General features: G+C 30.7%; 2 protein-coding genes across 2 annotated transcripts; one reads left to right on the plus strand and one right to left on the minus strand.

Annotated features, from left to right (window-relative positions):
• Positions 1 to 910: 910 nt before the first annotated feature.
• LOC105128633 (cytochrome P450 84A1-like) lies at positions 911 to 4,881 on the plus strand. Its single transcript, XM_011030395.1, has 2 exons — positions 911 to 1,970; positions 3,903 to 4,881. Exons 1-2 carry the CDS (start codon positions 1,047 to 1,049, stop codon positions 4,521 to 4,523), a joined length of 1,545 nt encoding a protein of 514 aa, XP_011028697.1. The 5' UTR covers positions 911 to 1,046; the 3' UTR covers positions 4,524 to 4,881.
• A 5,754-nt stretch (positions 4,882 to 10,635) lies between these two features.
• Positions 10,636 to 16,303, minus strand: LOC105128642 (uncharacterized). The gene is made up of 5 exons (XM_011030406.1): positions 15,900 to 16,303; positions 12,488 to 12,651; positions 12,037 to 12,106; positions 11,171 to 11,267; positions 10,636 to 11,094 (listed from the first exon to the last, which is right to left on the minus strand). Exons 1-5 carry the CDS (start codon positions 16,093 to 16,095, stop codon positions 10,974 to 10,976), a joined length of 648 nt encoding a protein of 215 aa, XP_011028708.1. The 5' UTR covers positions 16,096 to 16,303; the 3' UTR covers positions 10,636 to 10,973.
• Between the last annotated feature and the right edge of the window lie 2,948 nt (positions 16,304 to 19,251).

The raw sequence follows: 19,251 nt of genomic DNA on the forward strand, positions 1-19,251 counted from the left end.
TCGGTGGCTTTTTATTGCGTACGTCCGACCTATTGATTCAGCAAACCCTTTCATACTTATAATATAATAAAGGAGACCTTCAATAACGTTTTGAAATTTAGTATTATGAATTTTATATTCTTGACTTTTTATCCTCGTTTTGACAACATAAAACCTGTATCAACGTGCTCTTGTTTAGGGTTTTCTTTAGACAACTTTATATATAGAGACGACATAACAGAAAAATGTTCGGTCCGAACTCTGGACTACTGATCGAAGTTGTTTCAAATATGATGAATGGTATATCTTACCAAAGTAATTAACTGAGTTATTTCAAGATAACACACAGACAAAACATGTTAGTTTTCGTATAGTGATGTTCAAGGTTTGTGAATACAACGACTTTTGGCATATTTCTTTTTTATCTCTTACTAAAGCAACTGAGCTATGTGAGCACATGATGCTAGGAGCATTAAATCAAAGGTTTTTAGATTCTCAATAGAATGTGTTAATTTCGAATCCTAAAAAATTGAGATGTGGAGATTTGGGGGAAATCTATTATCTTCTATTATTGTTGAAAAGAAAAGGAAAAGGGCACGGTTTTTGTTTTGTGTTCTCCGATAAAATATTTTATTTAAACATAAATTAAAATATTTTTTTATTTTTTAAAATTTATTTTTAATATTAACACTTTAAAATAATTTAAAATACAAAAAATTTCACAAATATATTTTAACTACAAAACAAAGAAATGTGGAAATTAACGTTCTTGATTGTTCTCCGTCCAGATTTTGGTATGCGTTCCCAGTGTGTACTTGTTTCTGAAAGTCTACTCTTATTTTTCAACTTTTCTCAAGACATTGAATTAGCAAACCAAATTTTACGAATTGGATACGAAACCTTCCAGTAATATATAGCGGGGTGGGGGTGGGGTCAACAAAAAACCTGTATATAAAGCCCCGTAATATCTTTCTCAGCTTAGCAACGTCTGAAAGTTGCAATTAATCAGTGGGGTGTACTGTGATGCACACAATACATACCATAGACACAAACACAAAAAACCATCCATGGATTCTCTTCTTCAATCTTTGCAAGCTTTACCCATGTCGTCTTTCTTCTTGATCATTATCTCTTCGCTTTTCTTCTTAGGTCTCATCTCTCGCCTTCGCCGGAGATCACCATATCCGCCAGGGCCTAAAGGGTTTCCACTTATTGGTAGCATGCATCTGATGGACCAATTAACTCACCGTGGCTTAGCTAAACTAGCTAAACAATATGGTGGGCTATTTCATATGCGTATGGGGTACTTGCATATGGTAACTGTTTCGTCTCCTGAAATAGCTCGCCAAGTTTTGCAAGTCCAGGATAACATTTTCTCCAATAGACCAGCCAACATAGCCATAAGCTACTTAACCTATGATCGTGCCGATATGGCCTTTGCCCACTATGGCCCGTTCTGGCGCCAGATGCGTAAGCTCTGCGTCATGAAGCTATTTAGCCGGAAAAGGGCTGAATCATGGGAGTCTGTGAGAGACGAGGTGGACTCAATGGTTAAGACAATTGAATCCAATATAGGCAAGCCTGTGAACGTTGGGGAATTGATTTTTACACTGACCATGAATATCACTTATAGAGCAGCTTTTGGGGCCATAAATGAAGGACAAGATGAGTTCATCAAGATTTTGCAGGAGTTCTCCAAGCTTTTTGGAGCATTCAACATTTCGGATTTCATTCCTTGGCTTGGTTGGATTGACCCCCAAGGGCTCACAGCTAGACTTGTCAAGGCTCGAAGAGCACTTGATAAATTCATCGACCATATCATCGATGATCATATCCAAAAAAGAAAACAGAATAACTACTCTGAAGAGGCTGAAACCGATATGGTTGATGACATGCTTACCTTTTACAGTGAAGAGACAAAAGTAAACGAATCAGATGATTTACAAAACGCCATCAAACTTACTAGAGACAACATCAAAGCCATCATCATGGTAACTTCTATTATCCCTTCTCTACCATAACGTTATCTAATTAATATTTTATATTGAGATGCACACACACACACGTTTTGAGGACATAATTCTTTAATTAGTAATCACTTCATATTTTTTTTCTTAACTTTATTGTCACGATATTGTATTGGTATCCAATTTCCTTTTCGATTTGTATAAAACAAAGAAATTAATAACGTGCACCCATGCTTTCATTTAAACTGTGGGTAGATGAAATTGAAAAGAATGACATAAACACTAAGCGGTGCGGATGCTTTCCGATTAGTTATCTTGGCTATAATAAAATTATTTTTTTGTTCAAAAATATTAAGTCTCGTGAGTAGGTGGTGATGTTTTTTTCTATTTTTTTATAATAAAAATATTTTTTTACTTTTAAAATTAATAAAATATAAAATTATTTATTAAGAGTTTTATTAACTTTGTATAAGTTTTTTAATAACAAAAATATGAATTTTCTCCTGGAGTAAAAAAAAATTATTATATTACTGGATGAAAGTGTTTAATTTTGAGGTTCCCAGAGTTTACTGTGTAATGTAAGTATATTTTTAATTAAATTAAAATGACAAATTATAGGTTTAACATTTAGGAGTTTTTTTTTATATTTTTGTATAGATATTTCATGTAATTGTTAGAATTATGGAGATATTTTAATATTTTTTAATTTATTTTAAATTTTTTAATATTTAAAGTTGCTGGAGTGTGCTCTACATATCCCAGCACATGGATGGTTTTTCACGTTATTTATATAACGTATGTGACACCATCTAATAGACGTAATTAGATGTTTATTGTTTCTTTAAATATGTTATCATATCCTTTTCTATTTAAAGTGATGCATGTTAGATTACAATAGTTGAGTTGTCATCGATAGTCATTTAATTTTTCTTTAATTTTCTCTCACTTAAGAGGTAATGTATATTATTATTCTATTTATTTTTTACTTTTTAATTTCATTTCTCATTCTATTAATTTCTCATTTTGTTTATTTTTTATTTATAAAAGTTTTTATTCTTTTCAATTTAGTCATTCAATTGCAATTTATAATATGTTTAATTTTTTTATTTCGGTCTTTATTTTTAAATTTTTTAAATTTTGTCCTCAACACTTTTGTTGAAGCTTTTTTCCCTTTCAATTTCATCATTTAATCAAATTTTTTGTTGTCTTATTTTTTTCAGTTTGATCCTATTTTTTTATATTTTTTATTCTTTTATTAAAAATATTTTCCAATTCAATTAAACCCTCCAATTAAAAATTCTTATTCCTCTAATTAATGTTTTTTTCACTCTTATTTTTTTTTGTATTCTTTTGTGTAATTAATGTTCTTTATCTAATTCATCTTTCAATATTTAATTTATTGGTAATTTAGCTTCGTACGATGTTATTGTTCTGTATTTTTTAAATATTAATTTTATGATTATTTTCAAGTTTTTTCCATGAGTTTATCTTGTTCTCATGATTAAGGTTATAATTTTTGTATGTCTTTATTTAATATAAGTTTTTTGTTGTTGTTTTATTTTTCAAGATAATATTTTAATTTATCTATAATATTCTATACAAATAAAGTTTATTTTTTAAAATAAAAAATTTATTTTTAAATTATATTGTCATGTATTCAACCTTGCCTAATATATTTTATATATTTTATAGGTATTCAACCTTGCCTAATATATTTTATAGTGTGTGAGTTTATTCAGTTAATTTTATTTATATTTATATTTTAAATCATGAGTTTTTTTATTATATAGATTTATTATTTATTTAAATAAATTTTTAATTTATATTTAGAATTTTTTATATAAAAAATATATGGAATCAACATCCGTTATCTATATTTTATTAAAAACAATTGATAACCCGCCGCTTGTTGCTTATTAATCTATGGGATCAACTCTGTGTATGCATCTATGGCAGGATGTGATGTTTGGTGGGACAGAGACAGTGGCGTCGGCTATAGAGTGGGCCATGGCAGAGCTATTGAAGAGTCCAGAAGATATAAAAAGAGTCCAGCAAGAGCTCGCCGACGTGGTGGGTTTACAGCGGCGCGTGGAGGAAAGTGATTTTGATAAACTAACATTCTTGAAATGCACGCTTAAAGAAACCTTAAGACTTCACCCACCAATCCCGCTTCTCTTACACGAAACATCTGAAGATGCTGAGGTTGCGGGCTATTACGTTCCAAAAAAGACAAGGGTCATGATCAATGCTTATGCTATTGGCAGAGACAAGAATTCATGGGAAGATCCTGATTCTTTTAAGCCTTCGCGGTTTTTGGAACCAGGGGTGCCTGATTTCAAAGGGAATCACTTCGAATTTATTCCGTTTGGGTCTGGTCGGAGGTCTTGCCCTGGCATGCAACTGGGGTTATACGCCCTTGATTTGGCTGTTGCGCATTTGCTTCATTGTTTTACTTGGGAGTTGCCTGATGGCATGAAACCAAGTGAACTCGACATGACTGATATGTTTGGACTCACTGCGCCAAGAGCAACTCGACTCGTTGCCGTCCCGAGAAAGCGCGTGGTCTGTCCACTTTAAGGAAGGGGAAAGAAGAGGTAAGGAATATAAATGGATGGAGTTTCCTCAATTTGTCTATTCTATAAATAATTAGGGCCATGTTGGAGAAGGTGACAGCAAGTGTATTTGCATGTTTTTCCTTAGTTTTTATTTTTACTACTTTTTATATATAATTGAAAAAAAAATCTGACAATAATGAAGAGATAAAATATGGGAGAGATTGTATTTTTACTTGCTGAATATGTTTACAAAGACTCCAATTTCATTTGATTTATGTGGAGATGTGTCTTTCTTGTTGTATCTCTTTCTTTCTTTGCCTTTTAACTTGCAACATTCAAATAAAGCTTGTAAAAGAAGTTCTATTTTGATCAATGAAAGGGGTAAAAAAGCTGCTTCCAAAGGAGCAACTGTTTGTGTCTTTCCATTCTTTGGATCTTCCTCGTCTTCTTGTCTATTAGTTTGGGTCATAGCATGATCCAGTCAAGCGAATATTGAGTAGATGTATATATGGTGCGTTGAAGGATTCAAGCGATTCTCGTTTTCTCGGCGCCAGAAGAAGTTTTTTCGAAGAGAGAACAAATGGAAGGGAAGGTAGAAAAAAGAAATTTAAAAACAAACTAAACATAAAAAAGGTAAAAAAATAAAAAATTCGGGGCTCAGGGAGAGTTGCTCGCTCAAGTCAATTTAATTTTAATAAATTTACTAGCTTGGTTACTTGCACTGTAATACGAGTCAGAGTTATTATTTTTTCAAATACCATAAAAAAATTTAGGGATTGTAAACCTGTCTCATAAAAAAAATTAATTATAAATTTAAAATCAATTATATATTAAATAATATTTTTATTTAATATCAAAATAAAAATATATTAAATTTACTAAGATTAATAGATATACTGAATTTACTATGGTTGATCTGCGTTGATATAAAAACAGTTGGAGATAATCTTAAAATAACAAGCTAGAAAGTTTAATATTAAACTAACGAAAATGGTAAAAGAATAAAATTTAATTTTAAAAAATAACATATGAATTTGATTTAATTAACTAATCTTGTGGTACGAGTCATGCATGCTATTATATTCAATAATTTACTTTTGTTGTGTAGATTATTTTTTTATTAAATAGATTTATATGATAATAAAATATATAATAATTATTTTATATGGAATAATTTAAAAATAAAAGCGTATTATTGATAACAAATAGTCTAATTGATTTATTTTTTAAGTTAAGTAAAAAAAATAATTATCAATAATAAAATTATATTTTTTTTTAAATTAAGGATTAAGAAAATGTACTAAACAAAAAAATAACCTAGATATTATGAATTTCAAACTTGGAATCTGAATCACATACTCAATCAAGATATACACACACTAAAAGACAAAAAAAAAAAAAAAAACTAAAAAAATACATAATAACATGGACCCACGGCTATTATTCTGGGGTTATGAAAGAAAATGCCCAGACATCTGAGCTTTTAAGTCTAGACCTGCACACCTTGGCTTGTATTTCCTTTTTTTTTTATTTAAAGGTTGTTCTTATTCTGTTTTTAGGAAGAAGATGACAAGTCGCTGATTGTTGCAAACGACCAGTTATTTGCTAACTTAAAATCTGATAATTATTATGGTGGTTAAAAAATGAAGTTTGTAAATTTTTTATTTATAAAAAATTATTTTAATATAAAAACACTTTTAAAACATATATAACCGAACATATAAATCTAAAAATAAAAAATAATCAAATTATAAAGTTAATCCAAATAAATTTTTCATTGTTGACTTAAATCTATTTTTATAAAATATTAAAATTTTAAACATTTATTATAAAACTCTCGTTGTTGAATGAATTTTATTAACATCAACTTTAATTATTTTGATAGTTAGAATAAGTATTAATAACAATTATTTTCTTATATCAAATTTCAATAAATGTCTCTTTCATCTCATAGAAAAAACTAAAGAATATAAAAAAATTAATACCATAATAAATTTTCTAACACCTAAAAGGACCACCCATTTATTAACTAAAAAGACAGGAGACCAAACAATTTGTATTTTTTTGGAAAGAAATTCAGAGTCAAAACCTATTTTCTTTTTATTTTTCACCTCAGTGATTTGATTTCATTATCTTGAAAAAACAAGATGAGACTGGCTATTAATTCGGGATTAGAAGAACTTAATTATATATAAAAAAAGAATTAAATTGAATTTTTTTTAAATAAGTGACCATTTCAATCTACGATTTGTGAGGTAAAGCACAATGCAGCTTCAATAGTGAAATCATCACAAGATTCAGTTTTTTTTTTTTCTTTTTGTAATATCATTTGATATCATTCCAAAGAAATTTATTTATAATTTCTTGAATGATATATCATTCAAGAAAAGTGAATCGTCACCAGTGTCATCAGCAAGGCACAATTCTTTGTATAATCCACTTCACATAGCGTGTACTCATCTCCCGTCTCTCCGGGTCTGTCCATTAATTATTTATACTACAAGAATTACTTCAAATCTGTGCACCGATTCTTAACAATGATAGAATTGGCGAGGCTTGATTAAGATATACGCAGTACTGTCATGTTCAAAGTAGCCGTGAAACATGCAAGCGCCGGATCTGCAATCTTTTTCTATTATCTACACAGATTTTAAACCCATCATATCTTCGATCTTCGGATCCTTCTTGCATATAATTTTCGACACCCGACAGGACCCACTACTCGGTTTCCTCTCCTCTTCAATTTTTTTTTTTTTTAATTTTTTTCTGGCTACCCTTTCCCCTTCAATCGATAGGGCCTGTCAGTCACCTTTATAAATTATATACCTAACCGATCTCCCAATCATGCGGGTCCAGGAACGTCAAGTCCAGTTGGATGGATGCCAGTGCCTGCCTGCCTGCTTCCATTTCAAAATTCAAATCCTCTTCTATAATATTGATATCGGTGTAAAAGTTGTTTTTAAAATTTTTATGAATGTATATTGATATTATATACCTAACCGATCTCCTAAACACAAAGGAATGTAATTGAGATTCCTAGCCATTTATGTACGAATCATTTATTAAATTGCTAGTCCTCTCATGTTACATTCCTTTATGTTTTTAGGTATGTTTGGTACGTTGATGGCAATTTTTATTTAAATATATATTTAAATAATTATTTTTTTATATTAATATGTCATAATAATCTAAAAGTATTATAAAACTTTACTTTGAGTAGGGGAACAATGATTTCTCCTCCTCAATAAGTTTTTATTAATGGTCCACTAAAAAAAACATTTTTTAAAAAATTAATGGTCCACTAAAAAAAAATTCTTAAAAAAAAATTCAAATAGTTTGAACCTAAACAATTAAAATTTTCGAGCCATTTAAGCCATTTCCAATCATTCAAGCTGGCTTAAATGACTGAGATTTTCAACAGAAAACTCATTCAGACCCCGTGTTAAAATGGTCTAACAAATCCTACCCATCACATTCTTCAATGCATTTTCTTTGTTTCTCATGAACTGCCCGCATAAACTTTTCATGCACAAATTTTTTTTCTATATAAAGTAGGGTGTCATTTTTTATGCCAATGGCAAACCATTATTGATAGTTTTTACCAATAGCATGCTTGGAACAACACCGATGGATAACACATCAACCAACAACAATCATAACTAGTTAGTGATTTTTTTCCTATCATGGATAACACTCATAAATCATCAATTTTTCACTAATAATATGTTTCATTCTCGATGAATAAACTCTAATGCCTGAATGCATAAAATACACCTATTAACTCACGTAAGGAGCGCAATTCTAGCCATTATCATATAAAAAGAGCATAGCTAGGCTTACAAGTTAGAGAGCAATCTCTAGCAAAACAAGTCTTAGCTGAGGCTAGTCAAAGACTATAAAAGTCAGTTAAAGGTTATGAAAGTCAAGCCTAATCATTGAAAGCTAGACCAAATAGGCTATGGCATACAATTTCTAGGCCAAATATATACTCCTTAACTTTTATTTTATTTTTTTTCTTGTTTATATTTTTTTCAACTACATATACATATTGACTTAACTATTAGAGAGTTTATTGCTTCTCACCAGACTAAAGTTTTTTTAAGCAAATCAAATGGCCACCTATCAACCAATCCAACAAAACCTATTTTTTTGTAAAGTTCTTTCATGATTTTATTAGTGGCGTTGTTTTTTTGGAACATAACAAAAGGCTAGTTCTTTCCTTTCAGTCCTTACTAAAAATAGTTTTCATGGATAACAAAATTCCTAGTTAATGGAATGTAGGTGATCTCTTTACAACTAGGACCCTATTTCCTTTATGTCTCCAACAACTCTCTAAAAAAAATTATTCTATCGTACAAAGACATCTTCGTACTTTTCTGTTTGATAAATAAGAAAGTTAACAAATAACTTTATTATGTGCACTAAATGCACAAAACAAGCCTAATTCCATGAAAGAACAAGGCTAAAGGACATACAAAATATGCATAATACTCTAACTTTGTGAAGAAATCATTTTTGCTATGAAAAGCACTTTTTTATATATTCTAACCACAAGTTTGACTATCTTCATCAACCCTTCTCTAACTTGCATTCATATACTCCTTGAAGAAAAAGACCTAGACGTGATAAAAGATCAACTTTTAAAAATAAACATCATTCCCACAAGGTGAGAGACTCACTACTTTATTATAAAGTATTGCACACTTATTTCTCCAAAAAAAATAGTCTTCATAAAGGTCAATTTAGACAATCATAATCACATATAGCATATATAAAAAACTAAGAACATCCTAGAACTCATAACATAAAAAAGTGATACCATGTATAAAACTCTCTCCACAAGCTTTTATGTATTTGCTAGGGTACACCACAACCTTGAACTTAGCTTTATCCTTGACCTTCATGATCTTTATATGAAGTTCACCTTTCATTTTAGCACTAGCATTTCAACTAAAAAAAAAAACATAATTGAGCTCTTTTTAATCAAGTAATGAGAAGATGAAAACACTAGAGTTTATCTTTAAAGATTCAATAAGAAAATGCTAAACTTGAAAAATATACTCGAATTAATTGCCACTAAAGCTTTGATTAGTGAAGTCTATAACTACTTATTATAGAAACACATAAATACACTTCTTTACAAGAATCTTCTTAATGCAAAATAAGAAAGGGAGAATCATATTCGAGTAGAAAAGGTATCACTATATACAAACCCTCATTTCCAAATAGTAGAATCTTCACAACACCATGAGTCTTCTATTAGAGCATAAAAAAGACATCAAGGGAATATTTATTAGTGTTTAATATTCTTCAATATCCTAACAACACCTCTCATTACTACACATGTTAAGGTATTAGCTGCTATCAAGAGAAAAAACTTCGTGTAATACCCATCTCTTGTAAGAAGTGGTTCAAACAAAAAAACACTAACAAATTTTTCTTTCTACCATGATCATGGACATGATAATTGTTATTACTCAATTTTAGGTTCCTAAAATTATCATCTTCCTTTATAAAAGAATAATAATAATAATACAAAAATAATAATATAAAAAGGATTAAAAAAATATATAGGAGAATAAGCCACATGGTTGGCAAGAACAAATTAAAAGGCATTCTAAATGTATAAATGAGAGATGAAGGGACCAAACTGAATCTTTGACAATATTATAATCTTAATTACATCATTAAAAGACTTAAATATGAAAGACAATGCAAATCCAAAGTTAAGTAAATACTAGATGTATTTACATAAAAATTAAGTACGAGAACTTAATTATATTTTTAATATGTTGATTTGATTTAAACATGAACCTAAACAAAATTTACAATTTTAATTAAGTTTAATAATTAATTTAGCTAAAATTAAAAGAATTAATTAAATATAAAGACATAATTAGACTTTTAATGAATCAAATTAATTTTATTAAGAACTTAATTGTTAAAAAATTAAGTTTAGAAGTTTAATTTAAACTTAATTAAAAATATTAGAATTTCAAAGAACCAAATTTAACTTTGGCAAGCTTAATTAGATGGTATCAATGATAGAATTACAAGAAAATCAAAATTTAGAAGTCAATTAAAAATCAAATCGAAGATTTTCATAACTAAATTTAAAATAAAAAATTATTTTGAAATATATTCTACATCACATTATCATCAAGAAATTTAAGATCAGCTCACTGTATCATACGAAAAGAGCTTTTTGTCATCCCCACCAACCCCACCTGGGCTTTAAATACAATAGATGACATTAACCATATGTATCGTGTTCTGGTGCATGAATAACAGCATGTCAAGTACCACCAGCAACACTGTTTTATTGGTATGAGGGAAGGGTGTGAAGGGGTTTTAAAGGAGTAGAAGTGTGCATGAATCAGAAAGTCGAACAGTACAGGTAGGGATGAAGCACTTTTTTACACCATCAAGCCAATTCTCTTCCTCCGTGCGCATCAATTCAAGAATTTATGACCTACTTGGGTCGCCTTCTGTATGGGTACAAAATATCATCCACACTATCTTTTACGTAATTCCCCACTCTTCGCATGTTTCTGGCCACCCCTGATGCGACCAGGTTTGCATTTCTCGTATACCTGCAGTTTTGCACGAGTCGGATATTTAATGTTCATTCATTAATATATTGAAGAACATTATTAACTGTTTGCTTGCCTGCTCAGGAAGTCATCTGCAGCAGAAATCACTGGTTTCTGTGCTCGGGGCTGAGGTAATTCACGTCGAGGCTGAAGCTGAGGTAATTCACCACCATCTTCAAGAAAACAATTGCCAACGATTAAACGGGTGAGATATGGACAATGAAGTGATTTACCATTCCAGAAAATGACCGAACTAAAAGAATGTCATTGATGCCTTCAGGAAGTATCAAAGAATGCATCAATTTTGAGAAAATGGTCATATTTCATTTTTCATTATCCAAGTTTACCATCAAAAAGGCCCTCGCACAGTTACAATTCCACCAAAGTGGTTCCTAAGAAGGTAAATTCTGAGACCATTTTGCAGTTTAGAATGAAGTACTGCCTCTTGAAGACCATAATTTGTCAAATGTAGATCCCATACCAAACAGTACTGTCATGGCCTGGCCAATGAGTAGCATGGAAAACATATTCACTGTTGAGGTCAAGAGCTTACTGAAGCATGTTGCATTTTTTGTGCTTCAATATCTTGTTGTAAGGACAAATTGACCCAAAAAAAGGAAAGGAAAGAAAAGAAAAAACATTATCAGAATGTAACAGAAATGAAGATTCATCCAATAAAAAGTGAATGGGATCCTCTGATAGGATTTGAATGACAGAGAGAACATATTGTTTTAGTATACAAGACATGACAATGACTAGCATAGCCCTTGATTTTAACCTTACAAGAGAATTGAACCATCAGCTTTGTACATCTGAATAACCTGGGACAGAATAAAAAATCCAGGCCCTACAATTTGCACATCAGGAAATGTGCCTGGAGAACTTGACATCACTAACATGTACATGAAATAAGATGCAGCATAAACATAACGACTTGCTTACCTTCTTTGTGGTGGATATGAGCTGGAGCTGAAGCACTATCTTCAGAAGCAACTCTTCTATCCACTAAAAGCTGCAAAAACTTGTGTCAGTCAGATTATCAAAAAAGCAGATAAAACATGAGATGATAGTACGAATATTCTATTCCCGTTCAAGCAACTTGTCACATGGCCAGAGACAAATTCAAGAAAGCAAGTCTCCTAATTATTTTCACAACGATTATCAAGGTTCAGAAGTGACAAAAAACATATTCAAAAGGTAGTAGTAGTCATGACGTGAGTTACTGGGAGAGTTACTAATTATTTTCACAACTGATTATGGATGGAGTATGATGATCACAAAAATAATTATACAACTTCAAAGTTATTTAAAACAATAACTGCCACGAAAGTTAAAGGCATAGGCCACCTAATAATTACAAACACAGGTGCACACATGCAGAGAGAGAGAGTACCTCCAGACCTACACAGACAGGAAGTTCTGTTTTCGCCACTTGCTTATCAGTTGAGAGGTCTTTATTGACATAAACAGAGTAACCAGCACAACCATAATAAAAATCTATAAGAGTCCGCCCATCTTTTGAAGCTTCAACCTCAGATTGCCCAACATAATTAGGAACTGACCATAAAACCAAGATATCAGCACATATCAAAAGGCCTTGATATTCAACAGCAACAACATGCATATATAACTACTGGAATTGTCAAACACCATGGAACTCAACCATGCAAAAAGTCAAAGAAATGTCTTCTCAACACAATAAGCAATGGCAGAGTAAGGAATTCCTTCCATATAAAATTACTCTAGGAGACATTTAGATCTCCTGACTCTCAGTATGTCATGATGAACAACTCATACCATCACCATCTACACTAGAAATAAAACAATGCACGATATTCCATGTATTAAGTATATAATCTCTTGCATAATCTGACCTCCATCATATTCATTACATGCCTTAATAAAACTGAATTAGATTTTATACTCAACTAATCAATAACAGAAGAGAAGGTACATTGATAATCCAAACTTTATAAGAGTGATAAGGGGACCAAACCAGTCATTAAAGTATGGAAAAGATCATGCATTGCTTTGGTGTGTGTTTGGCATTGTAATAGATTTTATGGTTCTGGTTTGAAAAACGTAGGTTCAAGAAAATCACTTTTAGCTGTGTTGGTTGGGTAAATATACGTGTTTAGTTAAAACTGTAAATGAAGTTATTGTTGAATAAAAAACAATTAAAAGGTGTTTGGTTAAAACTATTGTTAAAAGTATTGTTAATAATAAAATGACTAAAAATGACATGTAGTTCGTAGTTTTGAATTATATTATCGTGCATTGGATTATTAATACATCAAATACAACAATGCAACATTAAGGTCCTGCTTTTATTGTTCCATTAAATTTGCTGCAATCTCAACATGAACATAATCCATTCAAGAAAGCCTTTAATATTCCTGGCTTTGCAAGCATGCAACGACATCGGTTAAAAAATCTTCTCCTCTTGAGCTAACATTCAAGTCATTAGAGACTTGAAAGTTGGTTGGTTGTGTTAGTCCAAAATAAAAGAAACGAATAACATTGATATGCTTAGGGTATTTCTGTTAGTTACCAGAAAAAAATAATCCAAGAGTTACTTAGAATTTTGAAAAAAGATACTATCCAAAAATTGCAATTCAAGAAGTTTGTTTAACTATGAAACTTGACAAACATCTTCATTCATGTTTTACTGATATGCTTTCCTAGCTATACTTCTTACTACTTTTCTAGCATCCATCAATTTCTCTTTAATTACCTCCCATTTTCTGTTTTCGACAAAGCATGAAACAGGCAATCTCAAAACAGAGTAGCCCCAAAACAAAATCACATCCTCTAAAGTAATAGTAGCTTCTTCCCATGGAAAAACAAATGTAATGGTGTTAGATCACGATTTTTTCTGATAAAACAATAATTAACTTAAGCCAATCATAGCATTGAAGGTTTGAACTTTAAAAATATTCAACCAAGCAAAGTTCAATAAGGTAGAATGCTATGCTCAAGCTGGCAACAAAAGTGAATATTAGATTAATAGATTTAAATTGCTATTGACAATAGTACATACAAGAATGCATGACTTCATCACTTAAGAATCTAAGATCATTTGTTGTTGACTATCCATTATCCAACCTTACTATGACTGGACAACCTGGAAAATGATAGTCAATAGACACAAGCAACATAAAGAAAATTATATTAATAACTAGTGGGTTGCCAATAGAATAAGTGAACAAAGAATGGGAACGAGATCAATAAGGTAAAAGTCAAACCACCATTCAAGTGCCTAGTTTCTTCAGCTACAGGTCCCGAAACAAACTAAGAAAGGAACTTACAGTGGAAGAACATCAATCAAGTAAGAAGAGATTTGACTTTTATCTTTCTTGTTGTGTTTATTATTTCTCTTCATATGATTTGAGAAGAGCTAAAGGGTGCTTGAGCAAAAACTTTAGCAAAAGGATAGTGAGGGTTGTTTTGGGTATGTGTATTGTCAATGGTTCTCTCTCTCTCTCTTTGTCGACAAGGTCTCGCTGTATTTTCAACAATTCTCTCCTCGTTTTGGAAAAATAAACTTGACAAGAGAAACTAGTAAATGAGGTCGGACCTCAATAAAAGCAAGTTAAAGTTGTTTCACAATAACTGGGGCAGACCTCAGTTATTGGTGGGACCCACTAGTTAAACCACAACTTCTTATAATTAACCAGACACTATGTTTTTGTGGTTTAGAGGAAAAGCAAACACTAACTCACTCTCAAACAGGCTCTTAGGTTTGAGTCAAACAAAAATGACAAACATACCTAGCTTACTTTTCATAATAGTTAGCAAAGGCAGGCAGTGTAGGAATTTCTGCCAACAATAGATGTCTTTAGAAATCATCAGCATCGAGTTGTTTTCTCTAATCTCCCAAACACAATTAGCTCCCCCAGCTCTCAGAATATCATAATGAGAAGGTAAAATAAAACAATACAAATAGATCAATGCAGCTCAATCGCAGCATTAAGCGTAGAGACCACATTTTGTTCACTTTGGATTGGGACTGGAATGGGAATCACTCAGCAACCTTGTTTAGTCCAACCAATAATGATTCAGATAATAACAAAACGTACTTCTATCTGGAACAGAATCTGGAAGAATCCTACTTCCCATTTCATTCCCTATTCCTTAGTGGAAAAAAATGAGCCATAATCAGTGAAAACCAGTAAATAAGCTCAGCAAGGATATCCTTTCCTACACCCTTTATCAGTTGCTCCAACACCAAGAAGATTGATTCCCAATGTCTGCATTTCGGAACACTGAACTGAATGTCAGCCATAATGTCTCAAATTAATTGGATTACAATCTTATTAGCCTTGCTACAACCAAATCAAATTTTACAATCAGATGATCAAGAAAAAGTGCATTGCTATTCCTAACCCTTATTCATTCAAGGAATAAAGATCATATATCTCTTGAAAAAATCTATAATATAAGCATTTTCTTGTTCAACTTTATGCAATAATCAAGAGTTTCGATCACCTAATTTCTACAAACACAAGGAGAGACTGAAACCCATCAAACCTCTCAAATTTTGAAACCAATCACACTTCTCTAAACACCACGAAATAAAATAAAAACCCAAATTTGATTCCTATAAGCCTTCCAAAAAAAAACCCATCTTCCCTTTTCTCTCATTCTTTTCAAGAACCCAAAAAAAACCTATTCCACACCTAACCTTCCCTTTCCCTCAATAATTCACAGATTCAATAAAAAAGAAACCATTGAAACTCCAACAAGTCGACAAAACATAAAACAAACTTACATAAAGAATGGTAACTGTAAATGACAATACTTACTTTGAGGGAGAGAACGAGGGATTCCAATACAGCGAGGATTGATGCCGTTTGATTTGAGTGTTGAAGAGTAATAAAGATACCCTTTGCATGATTTCCCTTTCAAATTAGAACCCCCTCCTCCTTCGTTTTGGATTTGTTTTCGTTTCTCAGTTTGCTTTTTCTCTTCTTCTCCCCCTTCTTGTTTACCCCTTTCCATGCCGATGCCGATCTCTCTTCTCTGTGTTGCTCTTTTGTCTGTTCTCTCTCTTATTTGTTCGGCCAAATTGTAAAAACTCTCAAACAAATACCCTTAACTAACAAATCTTTGGTTTTCCACCCTCAACATCATGATTTTTTCAATGTGCTCTTTTTCACCCTGAATAATATGATTCTGTTCAATTTGCTCCTCCATTAGAACTACGTTGAGAAATTGAAGAAAAAAACCCATTTATATCATCTCTGTTATTTTTCCCATTATCTGTATAAGCATGTTTTCCCATTACCTGCATGGCAAGGAGCATTCTCGAACCCACTTGTCCTAATTAAAGGTTGGTTTGTTTTGCTTAAATAGAAAATGTTTTTTAGATTTTTTTTGTTTATTTTTAATAAATATTTCTTAGAGAATATTTTCTTTTTGTATTTGTTTCTCCTAAAATATTTATAATCAATATTCAAAATTATTTTATTTACTAAAAAACATTTTCCATACATAAAATTCTATAAAATATTCTAAAAATAATAATCTATTTATAATATTATCTAATCAATTTAATTATCATATTTTTCTAGTCATCACTATTTAATTAGAAAATAATTTAAATGTACAATACTTTTTAATAATAAAATATTTTAAACAAAACGAATAATTCATCTTCAAATTATTTCGAGGGTGCATCCCTCGTATTAAATTGGATTGATACATATAAGAAAGCTTAACATTTTTTCTTAAAATTATCCATAAGAGTTAAATCTATAAAATTAAGAAAAAGCATACCTCCTCAATCACCAAACCAACCCAACATAGTGGCCTTTGGAATCTTTGATTTCTTTCTCTTTTTCGGTCAAAATGAAAAAAAAACATTATGAGTTGTTATTAAAGTTTTTATTTTTATTTTTCCAAATAATGAATTCTTTATAGAATGCTTGTGAGATTTTGTGTCACCTTCATTCGAAGGAAAATCCATGGGTTTTTTAAACTATATGGTATAATATTGATATTTCTCGATCAAGGATATGGTACTATTTATACTAATAGTCCTTATATTTTGTATTAATAATTAAACGATGATCAAAAGAAAAAAAATTATTTGATAGAGCTTCTTTCTATACTTATAAATTCCAGAAATAATACATTGAAAGAATTTTATTTGTTGAGTCTTTTATTTCGCTGCTCTAAGAGTCGTTTACTCTTAATTTATTCTGATTGAAAATCCATGCTCTTATGTATAGCTACGAATTACTAAGACTATGATCATAACTCCTTTTCCTTTTTGTTTCTTTCACAAAAGTCCTTGAGTGAGTAGAGGCTATTGGTAGAAACTAGACGTTAGTTTCTAGAGTCAGATAATTATTTGTGTTGATTTTCAGAGGATGTCTGGGAATGTGGTGTATATTATGTTTTTTTAATAATTTTTATTAAAATTTAATATGTTTTATATATTTTGAATTGTTTTAATATATCAATATTAAAAATAATTTTTTAAAAATAAAAAAATTATTAATATATATTTCAATATAAAAAATTATTTAAAAATCACTTCCAAACACCCATAACATCAGGTAATGTCCACACAAATCTTTCACCAGGTCACCATCTGCAAAGCAGCAGGATGTAAGAAGAATTTCCCAGACGATTGAGTATGAAGCAAAGACACGAATTTGGTAAGGAAACAGCAGAGAAAACGCTTTCACGGAGAGATCTCCTGTCACCTTTCTTGCAGCTTCCCACTTCTCGTCCTTAATAGAGATGGGTTCTCCAAGAAGAACGGCTCTATCTACAACAACTTCAGCTGTCAATTCAGTCTAGAATCCCAATAACTCGCTGTTCAAATTATCGGTTTAAACTGCCATTATAATGGTTGGTCTCGGGGTGATCTTGTTATGAACATGCATGTATTGCTTGCACTGCATGTTGAGATTTTTTGTAATAAATTGATATTTTATTTGTCATGGTGATTGCTTGAAATCTAAATCTGCTATGAAGTTTCACTTTTTATTTTGGTTTGCCTATCATTTTTTGCAATTTTGGTTTGTAGAAAAATGACATGTATATGCAGTATTAAAACAAATCTCTCAAAGTTACAGATGATGACGATGACGACATTTTGGATGAGCTTGCATCATATGTTTTTTATTCAATATTTTAACTTTTATTCTTGTATTATCCAGTCATGAGATGAGGCCACTATTTTTTCTAATGAAAAGATTTATTGTTGTTCGTCTTCACTTTAATATTAAACATACCATTATCAGTGTAGGCAACCTTGACATAGGCATAATTCATAATTTTTTTCTTTTATAAATAAGGACGAATTAGCTTACCATAGCTAAAGTACTATGGTTTTATGAGAGATCATGAGCTCGAGAGGTGCGGGGGTTTATGTAGATTCTGCTTTTCTTTTTTTTCTTTTTCTTTTTTTTTTAATATTTTCTAGCATCAAGTTTTTTTTAGTGGCTGTCCTGCCTTTCTTGGCCAAAATTTTTCAATATTTATAGGCCAAGTATTTTTTTTTTTAATTGATTCGTGCTTCAGTACGTAACTTGGTTTCACTTGGTCCTTCATTTTTTTTTTCTTTTTACTTTGATTCTTTTGTATTTTAATTTTTAAAATATAGACAACTTTAACATCAATTTAATAAAAAAATCAATTGAGATTTTAAAATGAGTGTTTTGATAATTGAAGGTATTGAAAGCAAATTTTTTTAATTTTAAATTATTTAAAAATTTTAAAAATGACACAAATGCATTAAAAAATATATTTTTTTATTGTTATTTTATCACTTTTTATTTTTAAAATAAATAAGAGTAAAAAAATAAATTATGATAGCGCTTACCTACTTGTGTGCTTATTAAAATGATAACAAATAAAGATAAATCTTATCCTTGAAAAATAATGATCTCATAACTCAACAACGTAGGAAAGGAAACAAAACATGCAGATTGGAACATGACACGTTCTTCACCTAAAATATCATCATCAGCCACCACCTCCAGGGATTTATTTAATTATATTATGTATTCATGCAAATAAAAAGCCAAAATGCAACACCATGAACCCCATCACTTCAAATATTGCACGATGTATTAAAAATAATTCTAAATATACAAAAGGGTTGAAAACACCCCCTCGGAAAGATGCTGAGACTCGGTTGGA

The sequence above is a fragment of the Populus euphratica genome, unplaced genomic scaffold (assembly GCF_000495115.2).
Source record: "Populus euphratica unplaced genomic scaffold, PopEup_1.0 scaffold2.1, whole genome shotgun sequence".
Lineage (NCBI taxonomy): Eukaryota > Viridiplantae > Streptophyta > Magnoliopsida > Malpighiales > Salicaceae > Populus > Populus euphratica.

What these genes read in the sequence shown, in the direction of transcription:
- LOC105128633 (XM_011030395.1), top strand. Translation starts at nt 1,047, where the DNA reads ATGGATTCTCTTCTTCAATCTTTGCAAGCTTTACCCATGTCGTCTTTC. An exon ending in ACATCAAAGCCATCATCATG is followed by an intron (nt 1,971 to 3,902) that starts GTAACTTCTATT and finishes CATCTATGGCAG; the next exon opens with GATGTGATGTTTGGTGGGAC.
- LOC105128642 (XM_011030406.1), bottom strand. Translation starts at nt 16,095, where the DNA reads ATGGAAAGGGGTAAACAAGAAGGGGGAGAAGAAGAGAAAAAGCAAACT. An exon ending in TCATATCCACCACAAAGAAG is followed by an intron (nt 11,268 to 12,036) that starts GTAAGCAAGTCG and finishes GTTTTCTTGAAG; the next exon opens with ATGGTGGTGAATTACCTCAG. An exon ending in GCAGATGACTTCCTGAGCAG is followed by an intron (nt 11,095 to 11,170) that starts GCAAGCAAACAG and finishes GCAAAACTGCAG; the next exon opens with GTATACGAGAAATGCAAACC.